Below are 26,164 nucleotides of genomic sequence, written 5' to 3'. Positions count from 1 at the left end.
CTAGTGGTATATGGTAAGATATACTCTCTGTTGATGCTGGGCAGTGGCAGTGAGCTGCAGCTCGTGGTCAGCCACGCAATCTCAAGGGTAAACTACTGATATCTACTGTGAACTGTGTTACCAGCATTTTTTAGATACTGTGTTTTGTGTTTTTGCATCCATCATATCTACAAAATGCCCATCTGTGTCTCCTGCTATGGTGAAAAGAAGGGGAAGGCAATTACTCTTGAGTTTCAGCTGTGGGCTAATGTATGTACTCTGAGCACATTTAAGGTAGGCTAAGCTATGCTATAGTGTTTGGTAGGTTAGGTGTATTAAATGCATTTTGACTTGATATTTTCAACTTACAGTGAGTTTCCTGGAATGTAATTCCATCATAAGTTGAGCATCTGTAATATCATAATTTTTAAATGACAAACTTTTACTTTTTGTAATTTGAAAGAGAAAAATGATTAACAAAAAAAGGGCAGTAATTGTTTTTCTTGAAATAATAATTTTAAAAAAGAGCTCAGAGAAGAGTTAAGAGCTACAAGCATCCAAGGAATACTAATGGTAACAGACTATGAAAATTAGCTGGTCAGAGAGGCACATTAGAAACTGCAAAGAGATTCTCTTAGAAAGAGATTCTTAACAGAATAGAAAAATGCAAAGAATTAAAAAGAGAAAAAAGAGAGAAATATAATAGCCATAGCAGACAAAGGAGAACTAATACATGAATAATTGGCATCCCTGACACACTGAGCCAAAGGCTTTTATGAAGGCTGACACCAGAACATAAAAATAGAGGGAAATGAAATATAAATATGTTTTCATAAAATAAAGTCTATATATAGAAAGGGCACATTGAATTCCAAGAAAGACTTGATACAAAGATCAATAATTAGAAATATCCTGGTATATTCTACTTTAGACATAAAGAGTTCTTTGGGCATTTAGCTGCTCCTTCACCACCACCATCACCACACCACACTACAAAAGAAGGTCAACTATTTACACACAGACTTAAAAAAATTACTCTTGTACAAGAATAAAAAAGAAAAATATAAATTACTTAAGGTATCTCAAAACCTTTTTCACATTCTCGTGTGTGTGTGTGTGTGTGTGTGTGTGTGAATTCAATCATCAGTGTTTGTGTTTTCTCCCACAACATGGTGTTTATGGTACGAAGACCATTGGTGATAAGCACTTCATTAAAGAGCACCCCACCATTGTCTCTGGAACTTTCTTTTGAGACACGTTAAGTCTCAGAACCCATTGAGGAAGCAAGTTGGATGCTGATGATTTCCTGGTCAGTGGAAGTATCAATAGAATGTTTTCAGATCTCAGCCAGGACTTATATTTCTTCCTCAAATGGTCCTTATGTGGTTTTTTGACTGAAGTGTAGCATCATTTTCCAGTCTTGTTACTAAGAATGTAACTAAATTTGTACATGAATAAGCTTATAGTTATGCCCTATAGCAGGTTGACTCCTTGAAGGGACACCAGGATATTATGTATCCATGTGGTCTATCATATTATTTCTTAAAAATATTCACTATTTCTCATATGAAAAGGATAAGTCACTCATGGCCATTGACATCAGGTTTGTCCTGTGATTAGTTTTGGATAACAGACTATAGTAGAAGTGAAAGGTGTCACTTCCCAGCAGAAGTTTTAAGAGCCATCATGTGGTCCCCATCTTTTTTCCTCCCTTTCTCATAAGCCAAACATGCCCCACATAGGGCCTGCTCCTTTAGCCAGCGTCTTGGAAATGAAAACAACATAGAGTACAGCCAAAATTGACCCTAATAAACTTACGCGAATTAAAATAAACTTGTATGCCACCAAGATTTTTGGCTTATTTGTTACTGCAGACCAGTTTAGCTTACGCTGACTGATGTAATCCCCTAAACACATGGGGTTTAACTTAGTTTTAGAACAGTCTAGGTGCTCTCCTGAAAGACTCTTGATTTCTGCAAGACTTCCTCAGGGCAGGCAATGAGTGGGTGACTCATGATTGGTCCTCCTCCATGTGAGATTCATGTTCAGGCTATTTCAGTTCAACCAGGGTGAATGCAGGGTGATCTCACCTGAGGTGCTGAGATGTTTTTAAACCAAGCCACTCTGGACGACTTTGAGACTCGAACTAAGTGGGTGTGGCTGAGTCATAGCACAGTTTTTGTGACCTGTCATTTATACCTGTATTCTGGTTAAATGTCCCGAAATCCTAAGGTTATTAAACATTTTTGGGATAGGAGTCAACATATTAGTCCAGGATGCCATAGTAATTCTCAGTGGGGAAGGGGCAGGGGAAGGGAAGATTTTGTAGATCTGAAGGAAGATGCTGTAGATCCAAAGAGTTCACTCCTATTTTTCTTCTTTCCAGTTAACACTGATTCTGTGATGGAAGTATCAGTCTGTAAGAATAGCTTTTATTTTTGCTCCAAAGTAGAAAATTCAGCACCGGTACTTAGAGTTCTGTTGGAGAAGTGACTGAACTCAAAATGTATTAGGGATCCAACTGCAGTTCAGTGTTGATGGACTCAACAATTGGCAGCAGTTCTTCAGAGAATACAGGCTATGGTTTCCTCCTGGGATGACATTGCCAGGACCGTTGGCAACAGTGCTAATGGAAAGTGGAATGAAACAGTCAGTTGAGCCTTAGAAGACAGAAAGAGTAGATATGCAGACGATGAGGACAGAGACCCCAGAGAATTAACTTTGAGTCTTAATTCCTATATGGCCTCAAGGACTTATATTTCCTCCAGAATAAACAAAGAAAGGATCAAATCAATCCTTATAGAACACTTGCATATTAAGAAGGACAGATGGGTGAGCACATTAATTTTGTAAATAGAAACTGTACAGGGTGGGGGTGGCTGGCCTGGGCCACTGGTGTCCCCTCATCCACTCTGCCCAGGACCATGTTGTCAGGACACCCTGCATTGCTTGATCTTCAAAGGGAGGCAGTACCTAGTAATTAATACTTGGGTGCTAGTTAAGGGCTCTGTAGCAGAAAGACCAATTTTTCTTGGGTCTTTCTGTCTTGATCGTGCATGTACTCATTTTGCTTGGGTAAGTGACATAGCTTCTCCAAGCCTGATTCTATCCAGTGCTTAACCAGGCAGGAGTGCCTAACTTACACAGTGGTTTCGAAGCTCAAGTGAGCTCATTCATACACAGTGCCTAGTACACAGCTGGGGGCATAGAAAATGCTTGAGCAGCACTGGCTAGTATTATGGTTCCTAGTCTTAGCTGAGAAGAGCCAAAGAATTGCCACACACATTCTTCCATTTAAATAATGTAAGAGTTATGAAGTTATGAAAACAAGTGGATGGGGTCTTTAATGGATATAAAAAAGTTATAATCAAGAATACAGTACCTGTTCAGTAGACTCTGGCAACAAGATACTACATTGGTTGTGTTTCTAGGTAAACTGGAGTTGAAGACATTCTCTAAAATGTGATGGCAGTTGACATCCACAGGAGTGCCAGAGAGAATGCCTGGGAGTGGAACAGAGTGCCATTCAGTATATTAATTACCAAAGTCCCTGAACTCTCCTCTGTTCTCAGCATCTCCAGCACGCCCCACGCATGTCACTTTACAACATGCTTGAAGGTAGCACTCCTCTCAGCTTTCTGGAGCAGCAGACACTGGGTATGCAGGTGGGAGGCCCTGCCCCCCTGAAAGCTGCCTTCCTGTGAGGGAGACAGGATGCAAAGGACAGGTTGCATTACCTGCGATGCACGCTGTCAGGAAGCAGGCTATGGTCCCTGAGATCAGAGCTCTCATTGCCCCTGAGGTGATGTCACGCTTTCTGGAAGGAGCCATGGATGCTGTGAAACAAGAAAGCAAGCACGAGAGATTAATGTCGAGGTTACTGATTAGAATTCCAAGTTCTCAGCCTCTGAGAATCGTTCTGGGGCTGGGGAGTCAGGTTAACTAACTTAAAAAAAAATAAAGCTAGTGGGGAAGTTCAAGATCCAAGAGTTCGGTGATAAGCTCCACATCTGGCGAAGTTCTCTGGTGTATAAGGAAGGGAAGAAGTTTGTCCAAAAGAAAAAAGCCCTCAGTTTCATCCAGAAGGCTCCCGGCATGGCAAGGGCATGGCAAGACAGATGCGTTGCAAAGATGGATTCCAGATATTTGCAACCCACTCATCAGCATCTACTTCAATGCCTGTGGCAGACACAATCTAATCACAGCATTTTCCCACTGAACTTCCCCTGGACCTCAGAATCCTTCTCCAGGGGGCCACTATATATCTCCTGGAACTGGCATGCAAAATGAAACACATGTGTCATCCCTGGGCGGAGAAGTACCTGCACATTGGAACAGATTCATGCTCAGGTTAGCTTTGGTATATTAGGAAAACTATTGGGTTGGCCAAAAAGTTCATTTGTTTTTTTTCTGTAAGGTGGCTTTAGTAGCGCTTAGTTGTCTTTAACTTCATTTAAAACCGTTTTGTTAGATTCTATTGTGACAGCTGTCAAATCAGTGTGCATTAAAAAAAAACATCAAAATTGGTAAATTTTTGTATAGCCTTTTAATTATTGAAGATGGAAGGAAATAAGCACCATTTTTGGCATATTAGCTTTATTGTTTCAATAAAGGTAAAAACTCAACTGAAGTGCAAAAAAGATTTGTGCACTGTGTGGAGAAGGTGCTGTGACCGATTGAACGTGTCAAAAGTGGTTTGTGAGGTTTCGTGCTGGAGATTTCTTGCTGGACAATCCTCCACATTTGGGTTGACCATTTGAAGTTGATAGTGATCAAATCGAGACATTAATTGAGAACAATCAAGGTTATGCCATGTGGGAGACAGCCAGCGTACTAAAAATATTCAAATCAATAAAGTTATTGGTGAAAATGAAAAGTGTGTCTTTTATTTTATTGAAAAAACTAAATAGACTTTTTGGCCAACCTAATACATTGCAGAGCAGGGACAAAAAGTAGACCCCAAAGCATTTATTGCCATTGCAGGGCATTCCCCCGTCCCCCCCGACATGAATAATGTTACAGAGCAAAATGAAGATCAACATGGACAACATCACATCTGGTGTCGAAGAATATTCTTTCCACTTACTGAGTGCGCCGACCACTATTCCTAGGGAGCTGAAATTGGCAAAGCCACAGAGAGCATAAGTGGCAATTGTCTCTGAGCGAATCTGTAAATAAACATAAACACACAAATGTATAGACATGGTGTGACCCAGCTTATAAATCTGACATCCTACGCAGGCTTCTAATTGTTACTATGGAAACAGTATTGACATGTAAATGTCCAGTGCGTGGTGTCCAACACTTGTTGCTTCCTAGGCTCTTGTTTAGATCTCCCCCTGAATTTTGAGGGAGGGAAAGGGGCTGTGTGGATTCAGAGACTCTCTACAAAGGACTGGGGCTGGTCATCTTGACCTCTACAGGTTGCTCCTTTCTGCTCAATGGCAACTTCTAACATTCAATATGACCTGGCCACCCATTATAATGTGCCAGGCACTGTGCTAGCTGCTGAAGATACAAATTGGTCCCAGAAAATATTTATATTACATTTATTTGACAAAGGACTTATTCAGGATGTATGAAGAACTGTAATAACTCAATAGTAAGAAGACAAGCACCCAATTAAAACAGATAAGAGATCTCACAAAAGATAAATGGCCAATGAGCACATGGGGAGGCTGTTTGACATCATTACTCACCAGGATATGCAAATAAAAACAATGAGATATCACTGCACATCCATTTAAATGGCTAAAAAGGATGGACATTAGCAAGCGTTGGTGAGGATCTGGAGCAATTGGAACTCTTGTACATTGTTGGTGGAACGTAAGCTGACACAGCGTGTTTGTAAAATAACAACATACTTGCCAGTTTCTCATCAAGTTAACATACACTGCCTGTATGACCCAGCAGTCCCTCTCCTAGGACTTTTCCCAGGATAAACAAACACATATACCCACGCGAAAACTGTACATGAGTATTTATTCACAATAGCCCCAAGCTGGAAACAACCAAAATGTCCTTCAACAGGCAACCAGACAAACAAATTGTGCGTATCCACAAAACAGAACACTACTCCGCAGTACAAAGGAAGATAACTAGTATATGCAACAACATGAATGCTAAGAGAATGCATTGGTGTGAAATTCTAGAATAAACAAAAGTAATCTACAGTGGAAGGAAAATCATTGGCTTCCTGGGACTGGGGAGGAGGGGTGTTGCCTGCGATGGGGCGTGAGCGAAATTTTCTAGGTGTGAAGGAAATGTTCTGTATCTTGATTGTGGTCGTGGTTAGAAAGGTGGCACATCTGTCAAAACTCAGTACACCAAAAACGGGCCTTTTTTTTTTTGTATGTAAACTATATTTCAGTAAAAAGAATATAAGTTAAAATGAGTTATACAGTAAAAAGGCAGCTCACAGCTACCACAGGGGTTCTTTTCAGTGTGACTGTGGTGTGTGCTTGCCTTTGTCCCCCAGCTCTGACCGTCCCATGGGAATGTTAGGTGTCCACTTAGCAGTGGGAGAGTTCAGTCCTCACAGGGCAGCGAGATGATGGGAGGTGAGTTCCTACGACCATGAACATGGCCCTGCGCCTCGATTCAGATAGTCAAGAGGTGCTGCTCAGGCCCAGTAATTCTTTCTCAGGTTGAGGGACTGACTACAGGAAGCTCAGAAGATTCCGAGGACTTTGCTGTTCACCAGAGGCACACCCAGTCTGGTAAACACACCCACATGATTGAGGGAATAATATTCTTTTCCAAAATCCTGAAAAATCTATGCATCACTTCACAGAATAAACCAGGCCAATGTTACTTTCAAAGTAGGGGTGCCTTTTTCTCCTGTTTTCACTGACTGGATTTTTTAAAAGCTCACATTTAAGACTCAAGTGGTCATGGTAAGTTTTTGTTGATTATAAGGCCCCTCTTCTTTTTCCTGGTTTCTGAGAACTCCTTTGTTGACTTTCAATCCGTGTGCTTATAGCAGGCAGGAAAAAAATATTTCAAGTATTTGAGCCGCCCAGTGTTTCTGGAAAAGCTAGTTCTCATGCCCTGCTTTCTCTAGTGCTTTTCATTTAGTGCAACTGGCTTCGGAAACAGGCAAGCCTATTAAAAGACCATGGGGAGGGAGATGACATCAAGTACTTGAGATTCCTCTTTCCCCTTTCTGGGGAATTATGTGGAGGGGATACACAGATGTGGCCATGGAGGGTTTTATAATAAGAGGAAAAGGAGGCTGGGATGATTGCCCTTTGCCTTTTCCCATCAAAGTGCAAGATTCCATGATGGAACGAGCTGCACCATACTGGGAAATTGAGAATAGGTCCTATGGCTCTTCTTGCACATGAGCAACGATTCCATAGGAACAAGGGCAGTCACTGTAGCACTATCTTTGATAGCGAAAAATTGGTAATAATGCTCATTGGCAAGGAACTGGTTAAAATGAATTATGGTGTGCTTGTACAACAGACTACTATGCCACAGACATTGACATGGAAAGGCATCTGGAATATGTCATTGAGTGCAATGAGCAAGGTTGAGAATAGGGGGGCTAACAGAGAGGGTCCAGGGAGAGGGGATGGGGACAGGGAGGATAAGATACTTTTCCCTCTACATCTTTTAGTTCTTTTGAGTTCTGTACTATGGTATGTGCTACATGTTACATGTTACATGTAGCACACACCAAACATGCATCGCATTATGGTTAAGGAAGAGAACATGATGGAGCAATCAAGAGCTCATTCTGGGGTATATGGGTGCTACGTACATGTTCTGACCTCTTAAACAGAGGTCAGCAGTGGGCATAATTCCGTGGACTACACTGGGTTTTTGCCTCACGCACCCAGATCTTACACTCCAGTTACATGGTACCCTTCCTAGGAGACTGTTGGGGCACTCTCACCACTTCCTGGTTGGGAAACAAGAAATTGCAGGGACTCATCCCCATTTTGTAGATTGGAAATGAGATTAGGAAAATAAAAAATGCTTTCCCATTATGACAGAACACTTGTGGAAGACATTGAGCTCGTATTTCCAAATTTCCTCTGTGCACCTGCCTCTGGTTGGCTTATCCCCAACCCAAATCAGCCCTACCGTGCTTTTCTCCATCCTCTTAATAACCTGTTCACAAGCCTGCTTGGCATTGCCAGAACTGGGAGCTTACTTTCCCATTAACAAAACCACTTTCTCCTGGCAGCCAGCAGCTGGGGATGAAAAACATTTCACTTAATCTAGGCTATTATTTACTTTCAGCAGGGAAGCTAGCTGGTTAGTGGTGGCATCTAAACAATGAGGATATTGGGCCAAGCCCCACTGTGCTGTCAGTTGAAGAATGAACATTTGAGAAAAAGGAGACCTATACTCATACCAGCCCCTGACCGCAGATACAAAGCAGGGCTCTCCTGGAGTGTGCTGCTACTTGTGTGTAATTATGTGGCAGGCAATCTGCATGTTTGGTCTTCGGGAGGCTGGGAGAGATGGTGGTGTGCAGAGGTGGGTAGTCTGTCTCCATTAGAACCTTGGGCAGCACGGTTTTCCTTCCCTTCCCTTTTAAAGCCAAACACATGCCTAGGACATTAATTCCAATGGGATTGTCTCAATGAGTAATGGTGAGAAATGTTCACCATTTCCCTAAGAGTGTTCATGTATGACAATTCTGTTCTTCAGAGAAGTAGAAGTCAGAGACTCAACTGCAAATGTGGACTGAACAATGGCCTTGCCTGAGTTCTCTTATCCCATCCAGGCCCAAGCAGTCACGAGCATCTCCTTGCAGCCTAGTGACCTGAAGTCCTGACATAGTTGCTGGGGTGCTTGTCTCAGAGGCTCAGACCACAGACCCTGATCTCCTCTTCTCTCATCCACTTGGAGAGTGGAGTGGCCACTGTGTCTCACTATTTCTTTAGGATGTCCAGACACAATGTTGCATTTAAGCAGCTTCTCAGAGTTCATAAAAGCACTTAAGCTGGAAGGAAGAGGCCTTCATGATCATTCGACTATGAGACCCATTAGGGCTTAGGCCTAATCACTTGTTCAGTGCTGTGGCCTGAGTACCTAAGTATGCTGCACACAGACGGTATTCAATAAATGTTTGTTGATTGATTGATTCCAGCCCTAGCTCGTGTGACTCTGGGTTTGGATCCATAGTGCTCAGAAGTAATCCTTGCCGCAGTGGTAAGGATTAGTTGTGTTTCTCTTTACGTATGCACACGTGTGCACGCACACAAACTGATTAATTCAACGTAACTGAAAACCATGAGGTGCTACGTACACTATGAGCTCCATGAGACCAGGGATTTTGGTCTGGTTTGTTCTCTGGTGTATCCCAAGTGCCTCTCCTGCTGCCTGATGCACAGAGGCACCAGTAAGTATCTGATGAATATAGGTACATGGCGAAAACGTGTACTGACAGCCAGAACATTACTCACCGACATATATTGCTGCACACCATTCACGAATTTGGGTCCAGCCTCTTTCCTTAAATTGATCATTTTCGAGAGATGCTCATAAGCCACAAATTCATTGAAGAATGTCTTATAACCTAAGAGTTTGGCAACCACAAAACTGTCCTGCCAGTCCACTCCCATCATGAAGGAGAAGGGCATGAAGATGTAGGAGCATATTAGCTATAAAAAACCAAATATAGATACTTTATTAGAGTAGGGTTTAGCTTCCGCCTCATCCTTGTGACAAGACTGTCCCTGCCCTTTCTGTGTTTCCGGAGGCATAGAAATCCTTTCGCACACCTTGCCTAATGGAATCAAGGTTGGAATCGGTTGTTTGAAGTAATCTGGATTCTTGGGATGGGGTCGGGAGACACGACTGAATGTTGGGAGGAGGAGGGTGATAAGGGACGGAGAAGGGGTGGGGAGATGGGGGCTACTTGGTCAGGGTGCACACTGGGTGAGAGTGCACTCCAGGTAGTTAGGGAAGGCTGTTCACAAACCTGTTTTATTTTTAATCAAAGACAGGCAGAAATAAAGTGGGGGAGAAACATGGTAGAATTATACCTCGAAACTCAGTTGTGGGTAGTCCAGCATGTGTCCGAACCAGGACAGGGCTGAGTTCACAAAAGACAAGAGGGCTATGAAGGCAATCAGGTTCACGGCGATGTTTGCCACCAGGGAGATGGATGAGGAGGCTCCCTGCGTTGCGGCTTCTAGGAGATTCCTCGAATCGCTTTATAAAAAAAATAGCAACCCCAGAATTACCAAGGAGTTGTCAGCAGATAGATATCACATGTATGGAAATGGCCAATCGGAGCTCATTTGGATGGAGACACCAACTCTCAGGCCCTTGCCTGAGTCAAAATACTCACCTGAATTCTGTGAAATCATGAATGGCATTTGTGATTGTTGAGTGCAGGTGATGAGTGTCTGTTATACGGGTACTACTCTTTTAATATGGGGTCATTTATAATTGAAAAATTAGGAAAAGAAAAATATACCATATTATATTTAATTAAAAATAGCTATCAGAGAATATTTACAAAATATCCACAGTATAAGAATGAACAATTCAAGGAAGGCCTGAATACCCGTAACCTCATTTCTGAAACAGGATGTCACCGTCACCTTTGAGTCACACCCTGTGCCCCTCGGCGGTCTGTCTTAACCTCATCCTCTTCCCTTGAATCTCAGAAGTGCCTGGCTGACTTAAACTGTGCTTATATTCCCATTCTTTTCAATTCTCCTACTTGTCTGTATCCCTAAACAATATGTTACATAGGTTTGCACATTTGCTAACTTCGTAAGCGGAATCACCGTATTTTATATATACATTTGACCACCTGCTTTTCACTCGTGGTTAGGACTTTACCTGTGCACAAACAAGGGATGAATCCAAAAACATGTTGGTTGATTAATTCTGTGATTTCATGAAACACTTTTGACCATCCTAAATCCCTTAGTCTTTTCCACCCTTTTTTCTTTTGCACAGAGCCAAAGAAAATGAACCAATGAGGGGCTAAGGATAGTTATCACACCATCTCATCCTTATTATGTAAGAAACTTCTAGAAATGGTTATCCTGTGACTTTCCAGTGGTCTTAAACCAAAGATCAGTGAACACTATACTATATTTAAGGTGAAATATCTACATTAACCAGTCAAGGAGATGTATTGACATTAAGGTAATCAGAAAGGTTTTCCTCCAGTGTTGAAATAAGATTTTTTTGGGGGGAAGTCTAAATAGTCACTGGGAGAAATTAAATTCGGTTTACTGCCATAACTCACTGTGCTGGGTAACACATTTTTGCTGTGCTCTGCCCTCTGACCCGTGTCGTCATTTACTAGGTGAACACGTTCGCCTTACCCATTTTCCATAAGTGAGCACGAACACTTACCCATTCTCCATTTTCATGGCATTCTTGAGGGTTACTTTAGGTGTTTCAGTCTCAGGCCAAAAGAGTTTGGCAACAGCCAGTGATGCAGGTGCTGACATAACTGAAGCTGTTAACAAGTGGGTGGATGAAACCTGAGATTTCAGGAGAAAAAAAGCCAACTTAGGAAGTGCTTCTCCGTTGTGTTCAGAATGAATGACTAACAAGGGAAAAGATGGGCAGGAATTGCTTCTATGCCAGAAAACAATGTTTCTTTGGAGGCTTGGAAGAGCTCACTTAGCCAAGTCAGCATTGCCTCGAGAGTCAGAGGGACAAGGGAGGAATTTGGGCTAATTAATCACGTCTTTGCAGAGAAGCACAAACCTAGTCAGATCACTTTGGAAGAGCATTGTTCTTGTGCTGTAGGAACTTTCAGAGAAGACTCTTCCACCTCTTTGTTGTCCTTTTGAATGTTCAAATAACCCCTAACGTCCATATTTAATTATGTCATCAATTTAGGGCACATCTGGGGTTGCAGGCATAGACACACCCCTCTCCACCTTTCTTCTGCTCTCCTGAAATTCTTTCTGTCTTTATATTATATTCATTTATCCAGAGTCCCTTTAATCTGTAAGCTATTTCTGTTTTCCTCACTGCCTGTCTTAAACTCTTTCCCACCCCGCCCACACCCTTATTGTTTCTGGATTCTCATTTGCTATAGTTTCAGAATTCTAGATTTAGCGCCTCTCTCCCTGCTCCCATCTGGGGATCTGCTCTTCCTGAAGTCTCCTAGCCTCTTTTCTTCTTCCTTGTTTTTACTGATTGGCTTTCTGAGGCCCAGATGAAGTCCTGGAATGAAACATGCCTATCTTGTAAGAATTCCTAACCACTGTGCCACTGTGTTATTCCATTTCTTCTCTGGCAGTTGCATCTGTGTGCAAACTCTGTGCTCAGGGCACATGCACCAGTATCATAACATTCTCCAGTCCCATACCATGGGCCACCAGCTCTCAAACTGGGCTGCACATTGGAATCTGGGGAGTGTTTTTCTTTTTTTTTATTGTTGTTCAGGTACAGTTGTCTCCATTTTCCTGCCACCACTTTCTTCCTCCCCACCCACCCCCAAGAATCTGGGGAGTTTTTAAAAAATATATTTATGCCCTGGTCTCATTGCATGAGACTCTGGTTTAATTACTCTGGGTTCTGGACTTGGGCATGAGGGTGTCTAAAAGCTCCCAGGTGATTCCAATGTGCAGGAAGATTTGAGAACCATTGCTGTAGGCCAGGGGTCAGACAGCATTTTCTGTAAAGGGCGAGGGAGTAAATATTTTTGACTTCAGAGGACACAACTATTCAACTCTGGAGCGTGAAAGCTGCCATGGAGAAACAAATGGGAGTAGCTGGTTTCCGATAACTTCAATTACCAAAAAAGGGAGTGATCTAGATTTGGCCCACGGGCCCTCGTTTGCTGATCCGATCTATGTTGCCCTTACTAATGTCAGTAACAGTTTTTTAAATTTATTCTTTATCAAATTTATATTTTCAGCTAAAGTAACCTCCTAATATAATTTCATTCTGTTATGGTTTGGATATAATTCACATGAAGGTGGCGAGGCTATGAAAGCGAAGCTCCCAAAATGTCACTCCATTTAAATGCCAAAGAAACTGCGATCAACGATACAGCAAAAAGGACACTCTTCTGGCCCCCTTGTCCAGGAGCAGTGGGAAAAAAAGGGAAATAATAATAGAAAAGAAAGAAGAAGTTGTATTTTCCATACATTAATCCCCATTCTTACCCCAAAAGAAATGTATGCGCCTAACACACTTCCGGCAATGGTAGCAAACCCAGCTGTCATAATTGCGTGGAGTTCTGACTTGGTGATGTATGGTAAGTAAGGCCGGACCAGCAGTGGAGACTCCGACTGGAAACAAAGAGTGACCAGATTAAATGTTCCTTTTTAAATTTTGAGAGTTTATGACAATTTACTGAAATTTCCATTCTGAAAATGCAATATTTCTAAGAGTGGACCTCAGACCAACTCTATCAGCATCACCTGGGAACTCCATAGACATGCAAATCCTCAGGCTTACTGATCAGAAACTCTGGGGGGTAGGGCCAGCAACCTGTTTTAACCTGCCCTCCAGGTGGTAGAGACGCATGCTCAAGTTTCAGGACCCCCACCACAGATGTCTGGGTCTCATGTCACAGATCTCTCTCTCTCTCATGTGTTAGGTTTGCAAAGTTTGCAAGGCCAGTGCACATAAGGCCCCCACCCAGCCTAAGATTGGATTCGGATGGCTGCCTACACTTTTCTAAGGTGGGAATGTCACTGGTCAAGTAACTTCACCGAGTGGCCTGGTCTTGCGAATTGTGATTCCCAAGCCTCTGTGACTTCCTATCTTCCAGCTTCATTTGACAGACCATAGATCTCTTTGCTGATCCCAGGGAAATAGAGACACAAGTATAAAAAATAGCAGCAATAACACGGATAGGGACCCACAGGCCCTTTTCTCATGGAGACAGAAACCCCCTCTTCCTCTTGGGTAGAAAGGATTGGAGAGGATGTAGTTTGTAAAGGTTTGAGTGCCATTAAGGAGGGCTGGCTGCCTGCAGCATGGGGCTCTCCATAAATAATAGCTGTACTTTGAGCATATTAAGTATCAAACTGAACACCACAGAAGCATGTGTGCAATTTCACAATTTCCCCTCATTATTTCTAATTGTTCTATAAGATTGTGTTGAGCTTCAATTTATGGACTAAATTGAAACTCTGTACATGAGTTCTCTTCCCCCGTAGGTAGGAGTAATCAACTCAAGATGGTGCCCTAATTAGTTCTGAGAGATTTTATGACTATAATTATAATAATTTCAACTCCCAGGGAAGGATTATGGGCCCCTCACTAAAGACTACGCTCCAGGCTGGCAAGCTGGGCTCACCAATAAGAAGGCCCAGCTTGCCAAGCAGAGCTGTGAGCCTAGGATTTGCGGCCATGTGTTTTTCTGGCTGATTTGATTTTTTGCTTCAGATCCAATTTCCTTGGGCAGCCATGATAACAAACACTCATACTTGGTTTCTGTGGTGCGTGCTGCCATTCTTCCTGAAGTTACATATCCTGAGTGATAAGGATGATCATTACTATTTCTTACTTATCCACCCCTTAGGAATGCTGCTGTTTTAAGAGATAAACCTTGGCATCTTTTTTTTTTTTTTCTTCTTAAATGGACTTTAGGCAAAAGAACACTTATTCATGTGATGGGTCAGGGAGATAAAAATGCTTTTGTTCATCATCATTTTTCTTCAGGCACAGCAAAGACGGACTGCTGGCCAGTTCAGAAAAGGGAGAATGAGCTCGAGTATTCCTACAGATGCACGGTTGTTGGCTGAGAGCCTTTCCTGGACTCTGTCATTACGATGAGCATTACACTACAGAACGTGAAGCTGCCTGTGCATGTTTGCGGCTTCAGGATAAATGGTGAACTCCATTTAGGTGGACGAGCTGCTAGCCTCTGAAGGGTGAGCCAGAAACCTCAACAGTTCAATGAGTTTAGAAAAGATTTATTGAGAATCTATACATAAGAAGCCCAACGCTTTCATAAAATGATTCAATCTTTCTTCCTGTCCATAACTTTCAAGAACTTAAGTCCCACATTAGTGCACCAAGACTCTTGGAAGGGATCTTAATCTCTCTCTCTCATGCTCTCACTTTTTTTCTCTTTCTCTGGAATCCTGGACATTGTCAATACTGAACATTCCTTATTTTGACATGCTTACACTAAAAGAAATAGCACGGTCATTTTTAAATTCCACTTTCTGGGAAGAGTATCCATTTGAGCAGGTGTTTTGTTTCAGTTTTTAATATTACAACATACCTGTCCGACGAATATATTGCCAGCAGCAACTACAGATTCAATAGGAGATGATCCCATAGTAACGAGCATTATCCATCCAACCTAAACAGGAAAAGTCAATGAAGAACTACTTGTACATACACAAAACTTCAAAGTAGGGGTAACAATCTTTAAACTGGAGGAAAATGCTGCGACCTTCACCAATTGCTGATAGGCAGTGATGGTGCTACATGCGAGTATATTACATCTAGTCCACAGAACAGGCTGACCGGATCCTCCTATTTGAGTTGAATGTCTGAGTCATCACAGATACTTCGAACATTACACAAATGAATTTCCGTTGAAATATTATAAACAGTCATGTAGGCTTTGCTGCATTCCAAGCACTGGGTTAAGCCCTTCAGCCGAGTAATGCATTTATTCCTTATAATAACACTTTGAAGGAGGCCTTATAATTATGCCCGTTTTATAGAAGAGGAAACCTAGGCACAGTTTAGTTGCTTTGTCCAAGATCACCCAGCTATTAAGTAGTGCCATGTAGTTGAGGTTTGGCCTTTTCTTATGTGAACATAGCTTATGGCCCCACTTTTGTACTCGTCCTTCTAAGCAGAGCCTGTGGGGCCCACCTCAGGATGAGGACTTCCAATTGCATTTTCTGTCTAGACGTGAGCCCAGCAATTCTGAATGTTTAAGTCGATGATCAGATAATTACGAGCCCTGGCATTCTTGCTGGAATTCTGAATTCTGCTGGTATTGCGGTTCTCTCTTTCTTGACCCATCTTGTTTACTTGCAGAGATCAAAGGAGGACTGTGACTGTGCCCAGGCCCTGTGTGTACTGCCTCGCTCTCATGTGCATTCACACTAGGTGGCAAATTTCCTAGCTTTTTGCTCTAACATGTAGAGTATAAGACGGACAGTTCCTGGGGCAGCAGGAATGAGATTATCTTTCCAGACTTAAAAAAATTTTCATGTGCTTATAAAACTCCCCCAGGAGAAAAAAAAAAAACAGCGGTCCCTTTCCCCCTTTTTGCTTTCATTCTCTAGCAACTCCTAGGCCAGGAGCGCCCACATTTGTGACCTCCTCTCACAGAGTGACTCTGTGTAAGGCACCGGGGCGGGGGGTGGGGGGACAGCTTTTCCTAGCAGGCATCTGACCTATGGGAGTCAAGTCTTTGGCTTAAAGAAGGAATTGCTAATAGAAGTCCCTGAGATGAAATTCCCTCTGTGGAAGCATGTGGGACTTTGGGTATTTCAGTCTAATAACTGGGGTGGTGGGGGTGGATCTTGGTACAAAGAGGAAAGAACTTGGAAAAACCTGGATAAAAGGCATGTAAGACTTGGTCCCTGAAATAATGCAGCTCTACAGCTGTCACCCGATCCCTTGCAGTCCCAGTACCTTTCTAATGACCCACTGCATCAGTCCGAGGTGGTAGAGCATGGACATCACAGTGCTGAAGAAAACCACGATGGGCAGGACCTGGTGGTGGGGTGGGGATGAAAGAGACAGGCGGGTTAATGCTGGCCCCAGTACTATGAGTAAGTTTCACGTCAGTCTCCTTTCTGCCCTCCCTCTGACCCGTCCGCCTCTGAGACATAACAAGACTAGAAACTCCCCTTGGACTAAGAAATGGTTTTATTAGGCAGCTTCCCCACTGACTGCCTCTTAGTCTAGTTTCTCTGGGTAAGCTTGAGTATATTTCATAGGCGACTTAACATAATTTTCTCCGCTATGACGAGCTCCTCTTACTTTAGTGTCTCAGAGAAGGAATGAAGATTTGGGGGAATTCTAATAACTAGATCAACAGACAGAAGGCTACTGGCAGATATTCTTGCTCTGATATGAAACCATCATGGGTGCCACCGCTTGTTGGCAGGGTAACCTGGGTGAGCAACCTTCGATTCCCATTCGTGGTGGCTGCCCGGATCAGATACAGCGCGGTCAGTGCTCACACGCCGTGCCTCTTAGGGAGCAAGCACTCGTTCATTTAGCGTTTAAAGTGATGGTGATTTTACTTGCAGATTTTTGAATCACTAAAAATCACTGGATAAACTAGTTAACTTCTGTGTTAACAAAATGTTGCCTTTTTCTAGATCCTATTTCCCTGATGCTCTTTGGGTGCCTTCCATGCAGCCTGTGTGTCTACAGGGAGCAGCCTCTAGCAGGCAGAGCTCACACAGCTGTGGTCTGCGCGCGTCCGCACCCCTCCCCCACCGCACTCCTCCAGACCCTCTGCTCCCCAGCTAAATGGCCAAGGAGGGCTGCCACTAGAGGCACAAAATGACCGAAGACAATTTGTACAAGATCTAATTTAGAAAAATCTATTAATAATATATATTAAAAGACATCCTGTGCATTATTGAGAGCTCACTCATGTGCTTTTATTGGCTCTAATGGGCAGGCAGAGCCTTTCTGAAAGCTTCAGGGAGCTGGAGGAGCTCATCCCTCCAATGTTCCCACAGGGGAAAGGATGGAGGCTGCTGCCCTGGGGAACACGATCTGAAGACACTCAGACAGTCTGGGCAGCAAATTACTTCTTCCTTGTGACTTTTATTTTTTTCGGTTCTGAATTAAATTCATGATATGAACATATTTCAATCTCAATTTATGCACACTTGACCTTTCAGAGCTGGCTTAGTTATCTCAGCACCAAAGCATGAACTCAACAGTTTAAAAAATCAGCAATTTAAAAAAAGATTCACTATGAACAGTTGGCCTAACTGATTTTGGAGTATTTTGGAGGTAAATTTGGAATCTCTAAGTGAGCAAACAATTTAGAAGTGTAGGAACAACAACATACCAAAAAAAAAAAAAAAAAAAAGAGCTGAAGGAAAAGCCACTTGCATCTTTCTGACTCAGCAAGTATTTATAGGGATTTCCCCAGAGGAAGGTGAGCTTCCTGGGGCTTGTGGGAGCCTTGGGAGGGAACCTATTAGGCCTGGGCATGGGGCCAAGTTGCCTCTCTTCTACAGAATAACATTCCTCCTTTGGTTGGGAGAAGGCCCAGCCTCTGCGCCCGCCTAGGCAAAGGCTGTGCTCAAGGAAAGTTGCAGAAGATTTAGCATGGGGCTGGCTCTGGAAGAACGCAGGTGATGTGCGTGAACGGCTATCCTGGTGTGCTTGAGACTGAGGGGTTTCCTGAGCTCGGAGCTGCCACCCATCCTGGCCCTATTCACTGCCAGGCACCTAATGTTCTTTCCCCTCAAATGTCAGATACTATTACTCCATGTAACTTTCATAAGTATCTCAGGCAATGCTACCAGCCCTTTGCCAAAGGATTTTTTTTGCATATCCTCTGATAAGGACTTCCTCTGATGTTTCCTTTAATACGATGGTAACAAAGTAAAATGTTTGCAGTCCACTGGCTTCATATGTAGTTGTAAATGAAAAAGGGTAATAATATGCTATTCACCTACTACATGTCCAACAGGTATATACCTGGTTTTTGGCTTTACCTTAAATGCAAAGAAGTGGTCTGTGTATTTCTCACCAAACACAAACGAAGCACCAGCATCAGTGTACGCCAAGAATGTCTGAGATGAAGACAGGAAAAGAGAAGACCACTCTTTGAGTAAAAGATTACAACCACTGAGGCAGTGGTTACCATTCATAGGACCTACCAGGCTCTGCAGAGGGTGGGGACCCAGCAAACTTGCTGCATAGATTTGGAAAGTTAATTTTCTCAGCTTTCTCCCACTCCTGGATGGCATAAAAGTGTATTTTTGAACTATCCCTGCATACAGATATTTTGTCATTTCCGACATTCAGTCTGACTCCAGAATGCTCAAGAATGAGTCAGGTGTGATTAATTGCTCCAGCAAGTCACAGATGGCACATAGGTGGCACTAATTACCACTAGACGCAAAGAAAGCCTGTTTCTTCTCTACCTGTGGAATCATTTTAAAGGTGTGACACCCATTGGGCAGAATACAGGGGGCAATCGGGATAGGGTGGGATGTAGTGGATGATATGGGTAAGGGACAACCATAGTATTAATAAACTAGATGGATTAACATATTTGCATAAATGAAATTATTTGTTTAACTCACGCTACAGAATTAAAATTTGGGTCAACTAATACAGACAAATAAACCTATTTCTGACACATCTTAAGAGTTATATCCAAATGTTAAAAGCATTATAAAAGCAAGGTGTTCATTTGAACCCAACTTACCTGAACTTGTTTGCCCAACCAATCAAAGGCCATGAATCCTGGCTCAGTCCTTAGGATTAAGAGACCAAGAAGAAACTGTATCCCAAGGCCCCAAAAGACAGGTCTCCAGTAAACCTATACAGAAAGAGGAAGAGATATATCTTGTTAGAAAATGAATGCCAAACTCAGCAACAATGCCGAAAAGATCACTCTTTTACGACATGCGGCCTGTGACGTCCCTTCTGTGGAAGGCCAAAGCAGTCACGAGCACAGAATCCCTTGATAGAATTATACTCAAACATCTCAGGGTTGCATTCCTTCTTGCTAACCCTGAGTTTGAAACCTTCAGTCCTGGGAGAGTATGTAACTGTTATGTCATGATAAAATAACTCAGATGCAAGAGTGGGCTTCGAAGGGCCATTGCAGGAAGAAGGACTTGACCTTTCTAGCTGAGCTCTTCCTATTAGATACATGCCATTATTTCCTTTACCTGGAAAATGGAAAGGCAGAACATCACTTCTCTGTGTGCCCAAGGTTTATTGATCTGATGATTTGTAAGTGAATTAAGTGAAATTCCTCCTGTTGAGGGGCTCTCATTTCACTGTGAAAGGTGCCAATTAACTCTAATGCAGACCCAGAGAGTGCAGCAGTAATGGACAATCACCTGCTTTCATTTTGGGTGCAGAGATGAGTGGCCTGCAAAGAACTATGGGATCGGAGACATAGAACACAGTGGAGACATTCACCAGAACAGGGCAAAGAATCGAGATCATAGTAGGTGACTTTTTTTATTCCTTGGGTCACCCTTTCAGCCAGTAAGTCTTCCAGAATGTGATGCATGAGTCATATACGAAAGCTTCAATGTCTCAGAATTCTTGCCCATTTAATGGGTTACCAGCTGACAGAATAAGAATGAGAATTGAATTCCATGTGAACAAAACTGTTTAAGAACAAAGTTTTGGAGTGAAATAGCCTAAATTGCAAATGGAAATTTGATAAGCTGTGGAATCCAGTGGTAGAATATTAGATTATTTGCCAGTCTGCGGAAATCTGGATCAAAATGGATGAGTTTTCTTTATATTTTGTACTTGTGCTTCACAGCAGGAGGTGGGTCCTTGAGCAGCGATTGGACTTGACAGGAGAGAACTTCTCACTGGTTTTGTAACCAGAAAATTACTGAGAGTGAAAAGTGAGGGAGTAACTGTACGATGAAAGTTCTAGAAGAAGGGCACCCTAGGCACTTAAAATATCCTAGCAAAGTGGGACAAATATTGGATAACAGTTAAATTGTCCCACATTCATTAATATGAGCAATTTACACATGAGAAATAAGGCGAACCCCCCCAAAAGATTGATTTTGTACTTACTTTGGTTGGGTACTTTGAAAATAGAAATAGCAGGATAATGTACATGATGAGTCCCCCGAAGGACACCAGCTGCTGTTGGCCCAGTTTGGCGGTGTCAAGGGAGAGCCATAAAATAATCCCCAGGATCAGTGAACTCCAAATTACCCTAAGAGAACCGGAAAAGAGACCTTGGCATCATTCACAGACACTTGAAAATCGCGATCAGGCTTAAACTACCAAGCAAAAAAAAAAAAAAAAAAATTAACAAAAATAACAAACCCTGGCACCAAGAAGTTGTGCTTCTACAAATTGCATCAGATCCTCTTTGGTTGTGGCTATAAAGGCAGATAGCCAAAAAATTAAGCAATGTGTTTTCCTCACTTCACAACTCTTGGGCTCTTGGCTGGTTCAGGGACATGTAAAGAAGTCAGCAGAAAAGATGTTGGAGAAAGAAGTCTGGTTATTTCTTTGAAAGAGCTACTGGGAGCCCTTGCCTTTGGTTTGGGAGATGAGTGAGGTTATTACTTTTTAAGGGAGAACTTGACATGTGTTCTCTGCAGCTGAGGCAACTTACCCGAGCCTCAGAGAACTGAGCTGGACTTGAGACTGGGTTCTGACTCCCTGGGGAATCTGGCAGGTGTGACAAGTCTGGTTCCTGGCTTGGATGGCAGACCCAGAAAGGGTGCTGTGTTGGCATTGCACAGTCCTGGCTTATTAGGCCAAGGCTGTGTGAAGTTTCCCAGTAGATCCCATGTGGGCCATGCTGGGGAAAACCGGTCCTGGATCCTACCCACCTGGGGGCCACTGAGGGAGAGGAGGTCCCACAGACAGAGATGGAGGGGAAAGTTCTGAGTGGTCACCTGCAGGACACAAGGTCCTACAGGAAAGAGTTGCCTTTAGTATTTCACAGGTTATTCCCCCCGAGGAGGCCAGAGCAGGAAGCCACCTCCCCAGGCAGAATGGTCCCATGTTTTGGACATTTTACCATTTAGTAGCACTTGAAACTAAGGTAGTTTATAGGGACGTTTGAGCACGTCTCTAATGAGCCATTGCCTTATCTAAGCCTTGCTTTCCTTTTTGTAAAATGAAGACGTTTCAACAGATTATCCCTGAGGTTGTTTCTGGCTGCAAAACTCCGTAAGTGAGGAAGGAATTTCAGACCAAAGTTTGGGGATGCTGCTGGAAAAAACTACTACCCCTCCCAGATGTAATAAGAGAACAAAATGTATTTACCACTTCAGCCAGAACCAATGGCTATCCAGAAGTCTTCTGCCAGGAGACAGGAACTCATCAATGCGAGGTTCGTATTTGGCCATAAAGAGATCCCAGATCACAAAGAAGATGGCAGCCACGGTGATCACGAAAAGTGGAAGAGCTCTGTGAAAATTTAGCACGCAGGCTGCGATCACCATAGCCAGGTAAGCTGTCCAGGAAGCAAAGGCAGACAGAGAGCATCACCAACACCAGCAGGTGACCAGCCTCCAGCCCTGATCTGGCTCACCCAAGGGCAGGTTCAATGAACAAACCATTGAATCAAGGAGTACTCTTGATATGTTTTAAAGATTTTATTTATTTATTTTACAGAGAGAGGGAAATAGAGGGAGAGTAACATTGATTGATTGCCTCTTGCATGTCTCCCCTATCTGGGACCCTGCAGTTCAGGCTTGTGCCCTGACTCTGCCCAACCCACTGAGTCACATGGTCAGGGTACTCTTGCTTTTCTTGACGTGACTATTGGCCCCTCTGAGTTTAAGTCCCTAACAGTCTCACCATGAATGCTAGGACAGGGTGCTAGGTTATAAAATGTTCTGACTCCTTGAATCTTGATGCTTGACCACTGGGCCTCTCACTTGGTACTAACCACCTTTTTCTGGTGTCTAGCCAGACTCAGCAGGTGAACTTCTATCAGTGAGAGCCCAGGTGTTGAAGCAACCATTGGCAAAGAGGTACTGATCTTCCTGGTTTGCAGCTCAGATTTGGCCTAAGCTCGAGAAGGAAGATCTCTAAGTGCCATGTCAAGAATCTCTAAGTGCCACGGAATCTGTAAAGGAAAGTGGTGGGGGTGGTGAACAAGGTGGCTGCTTTTGAAGAGGAGATGCTAGGATAAGAACAACAAGGTTTCCCTTAATGGCCAGCAAACATGGTTTTGTTTGCAAGGCAAATTTGGCCCGCCCCTTGTTTTTGCAGGTAGCAAGTACAGCTGTATTTGTGTACATGTATTTGCATTCTATAAATAAAGTCTAAAGGGGACACGGCCATGTGTGTCTGTTCACTTTTGCACTATGAGAGCAGAGATGTATGGTTTCGATGTATGGCCTGCAAAATACTAGTTGAGCCAGTACAGAGAGAACTTACAACCCTGCTATTCCCTGTTCTGGCTGTGTGAGCACCAGCAAAACCGCTGCCTTTGAAGGTGCAGAGTCTTGGGTTAATTTCTGTGGACTTCGGTGGTAGGGTTCATGTTTTATAGAGAGGAGTATTCAAAATCAGCAGGTTTCTTTGCTTTGGAGGGAGAACATCAAAAAACCTGCTCTTCTGTGTGCTATTGACCCTCGAACAACACGGGTTTGAACTGCATGGGTCCACTTATCTGTGGATTTTTAAAAATAAATACTGTAAATGTAGATTCTCTTCTTAGTAACACTTTCTTTCCTCTAGCTTACTTTATTGTAATTATACAGTATAGAACACATACAATATACAAATATGTGTTAATCGACTGTGTTATTATTGGTAAGGCTTTGGGTCGACAGTAGGCTGTTAGTAAAGTTTTTGGGGAGTCAAAACTTATACGTGGATTTTTGACTGTGTGTGGTGGGGATTGCAGGTTGTTGGTGCCGGTAACACCTGCTTTGTTCAACGGTCAGCTGTAGACAGCACATCTCTGCCTTCAGGTAAGAGGAGGGGACTACACCTTCCTAGGCCACTCCCAGCATTGTAGCTACATAAAGTATTTATCAATTGCTTATATTTCCTCTTGCAATTAGATCCCCACGTTGTGATTACCACCATGTTTTCCAGTTACCTGGATTTGCATTAACCGACTTTCAAGTCCACATCGCAATAACAAAGGCACAGAGTGGGTGGCCTAGTTTAACCAGACAGGGGACAATAGGGATAGGCACCCTGAGCTGAGGGCCTTCCTGATTTACTTCTCTGCCTCTCTGGATGATTCATGAGGTCCAGAGGAAGGGAGGATTTATTTTCCTTCCACAGAAAGCTCAGTGTAATATCTGGGGGACCCTCAAAGAGAGACACTGGCATCCCATCCCCTTTCGTTATTTACCTGCTAACAGGATGCCCCAGGTGATGTGCCGAATGGTTCTTTTGTGTTTCCTACAAAAAGCACAGACTGTAGCGTACTTCCTTGACAGACACCTGTAACAACATAAAACAAAGTGTCAGGCAGAAGTAAATGCCAACAACATGAAACTAACCGGTATATAACAGCTAGAAGAGGCTTTGTAAATAAAGCAAGCTAACGAACAAATTCATGAGGCATATGTCCTACAAAATGGAAGTGGGAAACTCATTGCATTGTAGACTAAACTCAGCCATGGCTTGGAGCCACCTTTGCAGAACAGGTGTGCCAAACACTGAGAGATTAGAGACACAGAGAGCCTGTTCCTGGAAATAGAGTGGGAGAGGTTGTTAACTAACCAACAGCTGAAAATAATACAGAGGATGAGGATGTTTTTCACAGGGCCTCCATTACCTTATAAGCCAGTTATTAAATATTGATTTTTTTAAAAAGTCTGATGAACTCTCATCCCTCTTGTTCCAGAGTTTGAGTAAGGTGGTGGTTCCCTGTCCTGCTCACCACACTTTTTAGTGGGAAGCTGACGGACTTTACTGACTGCTTGAAGTGTAAAGTAGGATTTTGTGGATTTGAGAGTTTTAACCAGTACGTTATCAGATAGCTTCCTCAAAAAGTTCCAGAATTGTTGGTGTATCTTTATTTCTGTTCAGGGTTTTGTTACAGGGGGTGGGTAGTGTGTGAGCAATGTGTGCATGTGATCACTTCTTCGGGAAGATCACGACCACCAGCGAGTGAGATTGGGGGGGGCCACAGGGTCGGACCCACACCCACCGTCCTGTACTTCTCCTGAGATGCTCCCGGTCCCTCTACACCTGCTCTGAAACCTGGCTTCCCTGCAGGTGCCTCTTTCCTCAAGGCTACATCTCACGGAGGTCTCCCCTCCCATTTGAGGCCAGGTGGAAGGAATTTACTTGCACATTTAACTATTGCCACTTCCAGGCCACTGGATAGCATTTTGAAAACAACTACTTCTTGTCCACGTAGAAGATTCCAACCTCTAGGACCTCAAAGGACTCAGCTTCCTGCTGGTACCTCCCTCCCTGGTTAGCGCCTCCAGTTCCTTTCCTTCCATCAGTCATGCCCACATGTCCAAATCTCAGCCTCCTTCAAGTTTCAGGGCACAGCTCAAGTTCTTCCCTTCTACAAAGCCTTCTTGCATATCCTCAGACAGAGGCGTTCGTCTGTACTTTACACGTACTGTCTTTTTATTGTTTTGTTATGACGCCTTAATCTGACTGACTTCCTGGAGAACAGAGCTTTGTGAGCCCTATAGCGCCAGCACCTTGGACAGGCATTTGTGGAATTACTGGATAAATAAACCGGGAGTGTATATTGCTTTTCTGAAACAGTATTTTATAGCTGTGGGTTGGGACCCATTGGTGGACTGTGAATGGTAACCATCACTTAGAGAAACTGGACATGTCAGAGTAGATCACATGTAGTGATGATAGGTATTATTTCACAAAACTTCTGTCATTACGTACGTGGGTGAATGTGTGCACCGAGAATCAGAAATGCTGTTCTAGAGGATGCTGAGGTAATAGAAGTGTAGTAAAGACTAAGTTGTTATGGTCTAATTGAGGATAACACATTATCCTCAGTTGTGGATATTGTGTTAAAAAGCAGCGGTGGTGAAAGGCAACATTTAATAGGGAACATCCATCTACTTTAGGCTGGATTTGTCAGATGTTTTAATTGCAGGGAGTGTGTGTAGTCCATTAGTGCCACTGCACACAATAAAGCAGCTAGAAACGGAGGCTTCTGCCATCTGTTAGCTAGGCTGAGCCACTTCCCACCGCCCCATGGCTGTTCTGTCCCATTAGCGTGAGTGAAAGCTGAGCACCCCTGACCACCCAGGAGACTCTCCAAGCCCCAGGGCCAGAGATTCAGGAAGTGTGACGAAGGATGGGACTAAGCTCAGCTTTTCGAGGTGGTAAATATTTCGTGATGGTGTCTGTGTGACAAGATCTTTCAGTCTCAATTCTGACCAATGCCAGAGATATCCTCTGATAATAAAAGCCAAGTTCCTCATAGACTTGGGAATTTCAATTAAATTTAAATAGGAATTTAGAAAATTGACAAATATTTTAGTGTTATGATAGAGTACCAGATGATCTTGGACTAGGAATCAGAAGCTGAAATTTTAAGTTAGCTTTGTTCCTCTCTAGTTGACTAACCTTGATTAAAGTCACTTCCTGACCTTCA

General features: G+C 43.1%; 1 protein-coding gene across 1 annotated transcript in view; it reads right to left on the bottom strand.

Annotated features, from left to right (window-relative positions):
• Positions 1 to 491: 491 nt before the first annotated feature.
• SLC28A3 (solute carrier family 28 member 3) overlaps positions 492 to 26,164 on the bottom strand; it is a 53,911-nt gene continuing 28,238 nt past the window's right edge. The window contains exons 4-18 of the mRNA XM_024559994.3: positions 23,927 to 24,018; positions 21,874 to 22,063; positions 20,662 to 20,806; positions 19,316 to 19,429; positions 18,597 to 18,674; positions 16,540 to 16,620; positions 15,164 to 15,244; positions 13,089 to 13,214; positions 11,317 to 11,447; positions 9,984 to 10,152; positions 9,402 to 9,599; positions 5,066 to 5,147; positions 3,717 to 3,815; positions 3,362 to 3,482; positions 492 to 2,605 (exon numbers count right to left, since the gene is read on the bottom strand). Of these exons, the coding sequence (XP_024415762.3) occupies positions 2,479 to 2,605; positions 3,362 to 3,482; positions 3,717 to 3,815; positions 5,066 to 5,147; positions 9,402 to 9,599; positions 9,984 to 10,152; positions 11,317 to 11,447; positions 13,089 to 13,214; positions 15,164 to 15,244; positions 16,540 to 16,620; positions 18,597 to 18,674; positions 19,316 to 19,429; positions 20,662 to 20,806; positions 21,874 to 22,063; positions 23,927 to 24,018 (1,834 nt within the window). The 3' untranslated portion in view covers positions 492 to 2,478. The remainder of the gene's footprint in view (positions 2,606 to 3,361; positions 3,483 to 3,716; positions 3,816 to 5,065; positions 5,148 to 9,401; positions 9,600 to 9,983; positions 10,153 to 11,316; positions 11,448 to 13,088; positions 13,215 to 15,163; positions 15,245 to 16,539; positions 16,621 to 18,596; positions 18,675 to 19,315; positions 19,430 to 20,661; positions 20,807 to 21,873; positions 22,064 to 23,926; positions 24,019 to 26,164) is intronic.

The sequence above is a fragment of the Desmodus rotundus genome, chromosome 1, assembly GCF_022682495.2.
Source record: "Desmodus rotundus isolate HL8 chromosome 1, HLdesRot8A.1, whole genome shotgun sequence".
In the NCBI taxonomy this organism is placed as follows: domain Eukaryota; kingdom Metazoa; phylum Chordata; class Mammalia; order Chiroptera; family Phyllostomidae; genus Desmodus; species Desmodus rotundus.
The sequence above is the reverse complement of the archived record's forward strand: the minus strand, read 5'-3'. Positions and strand labels throughout refer to the sequence as shown.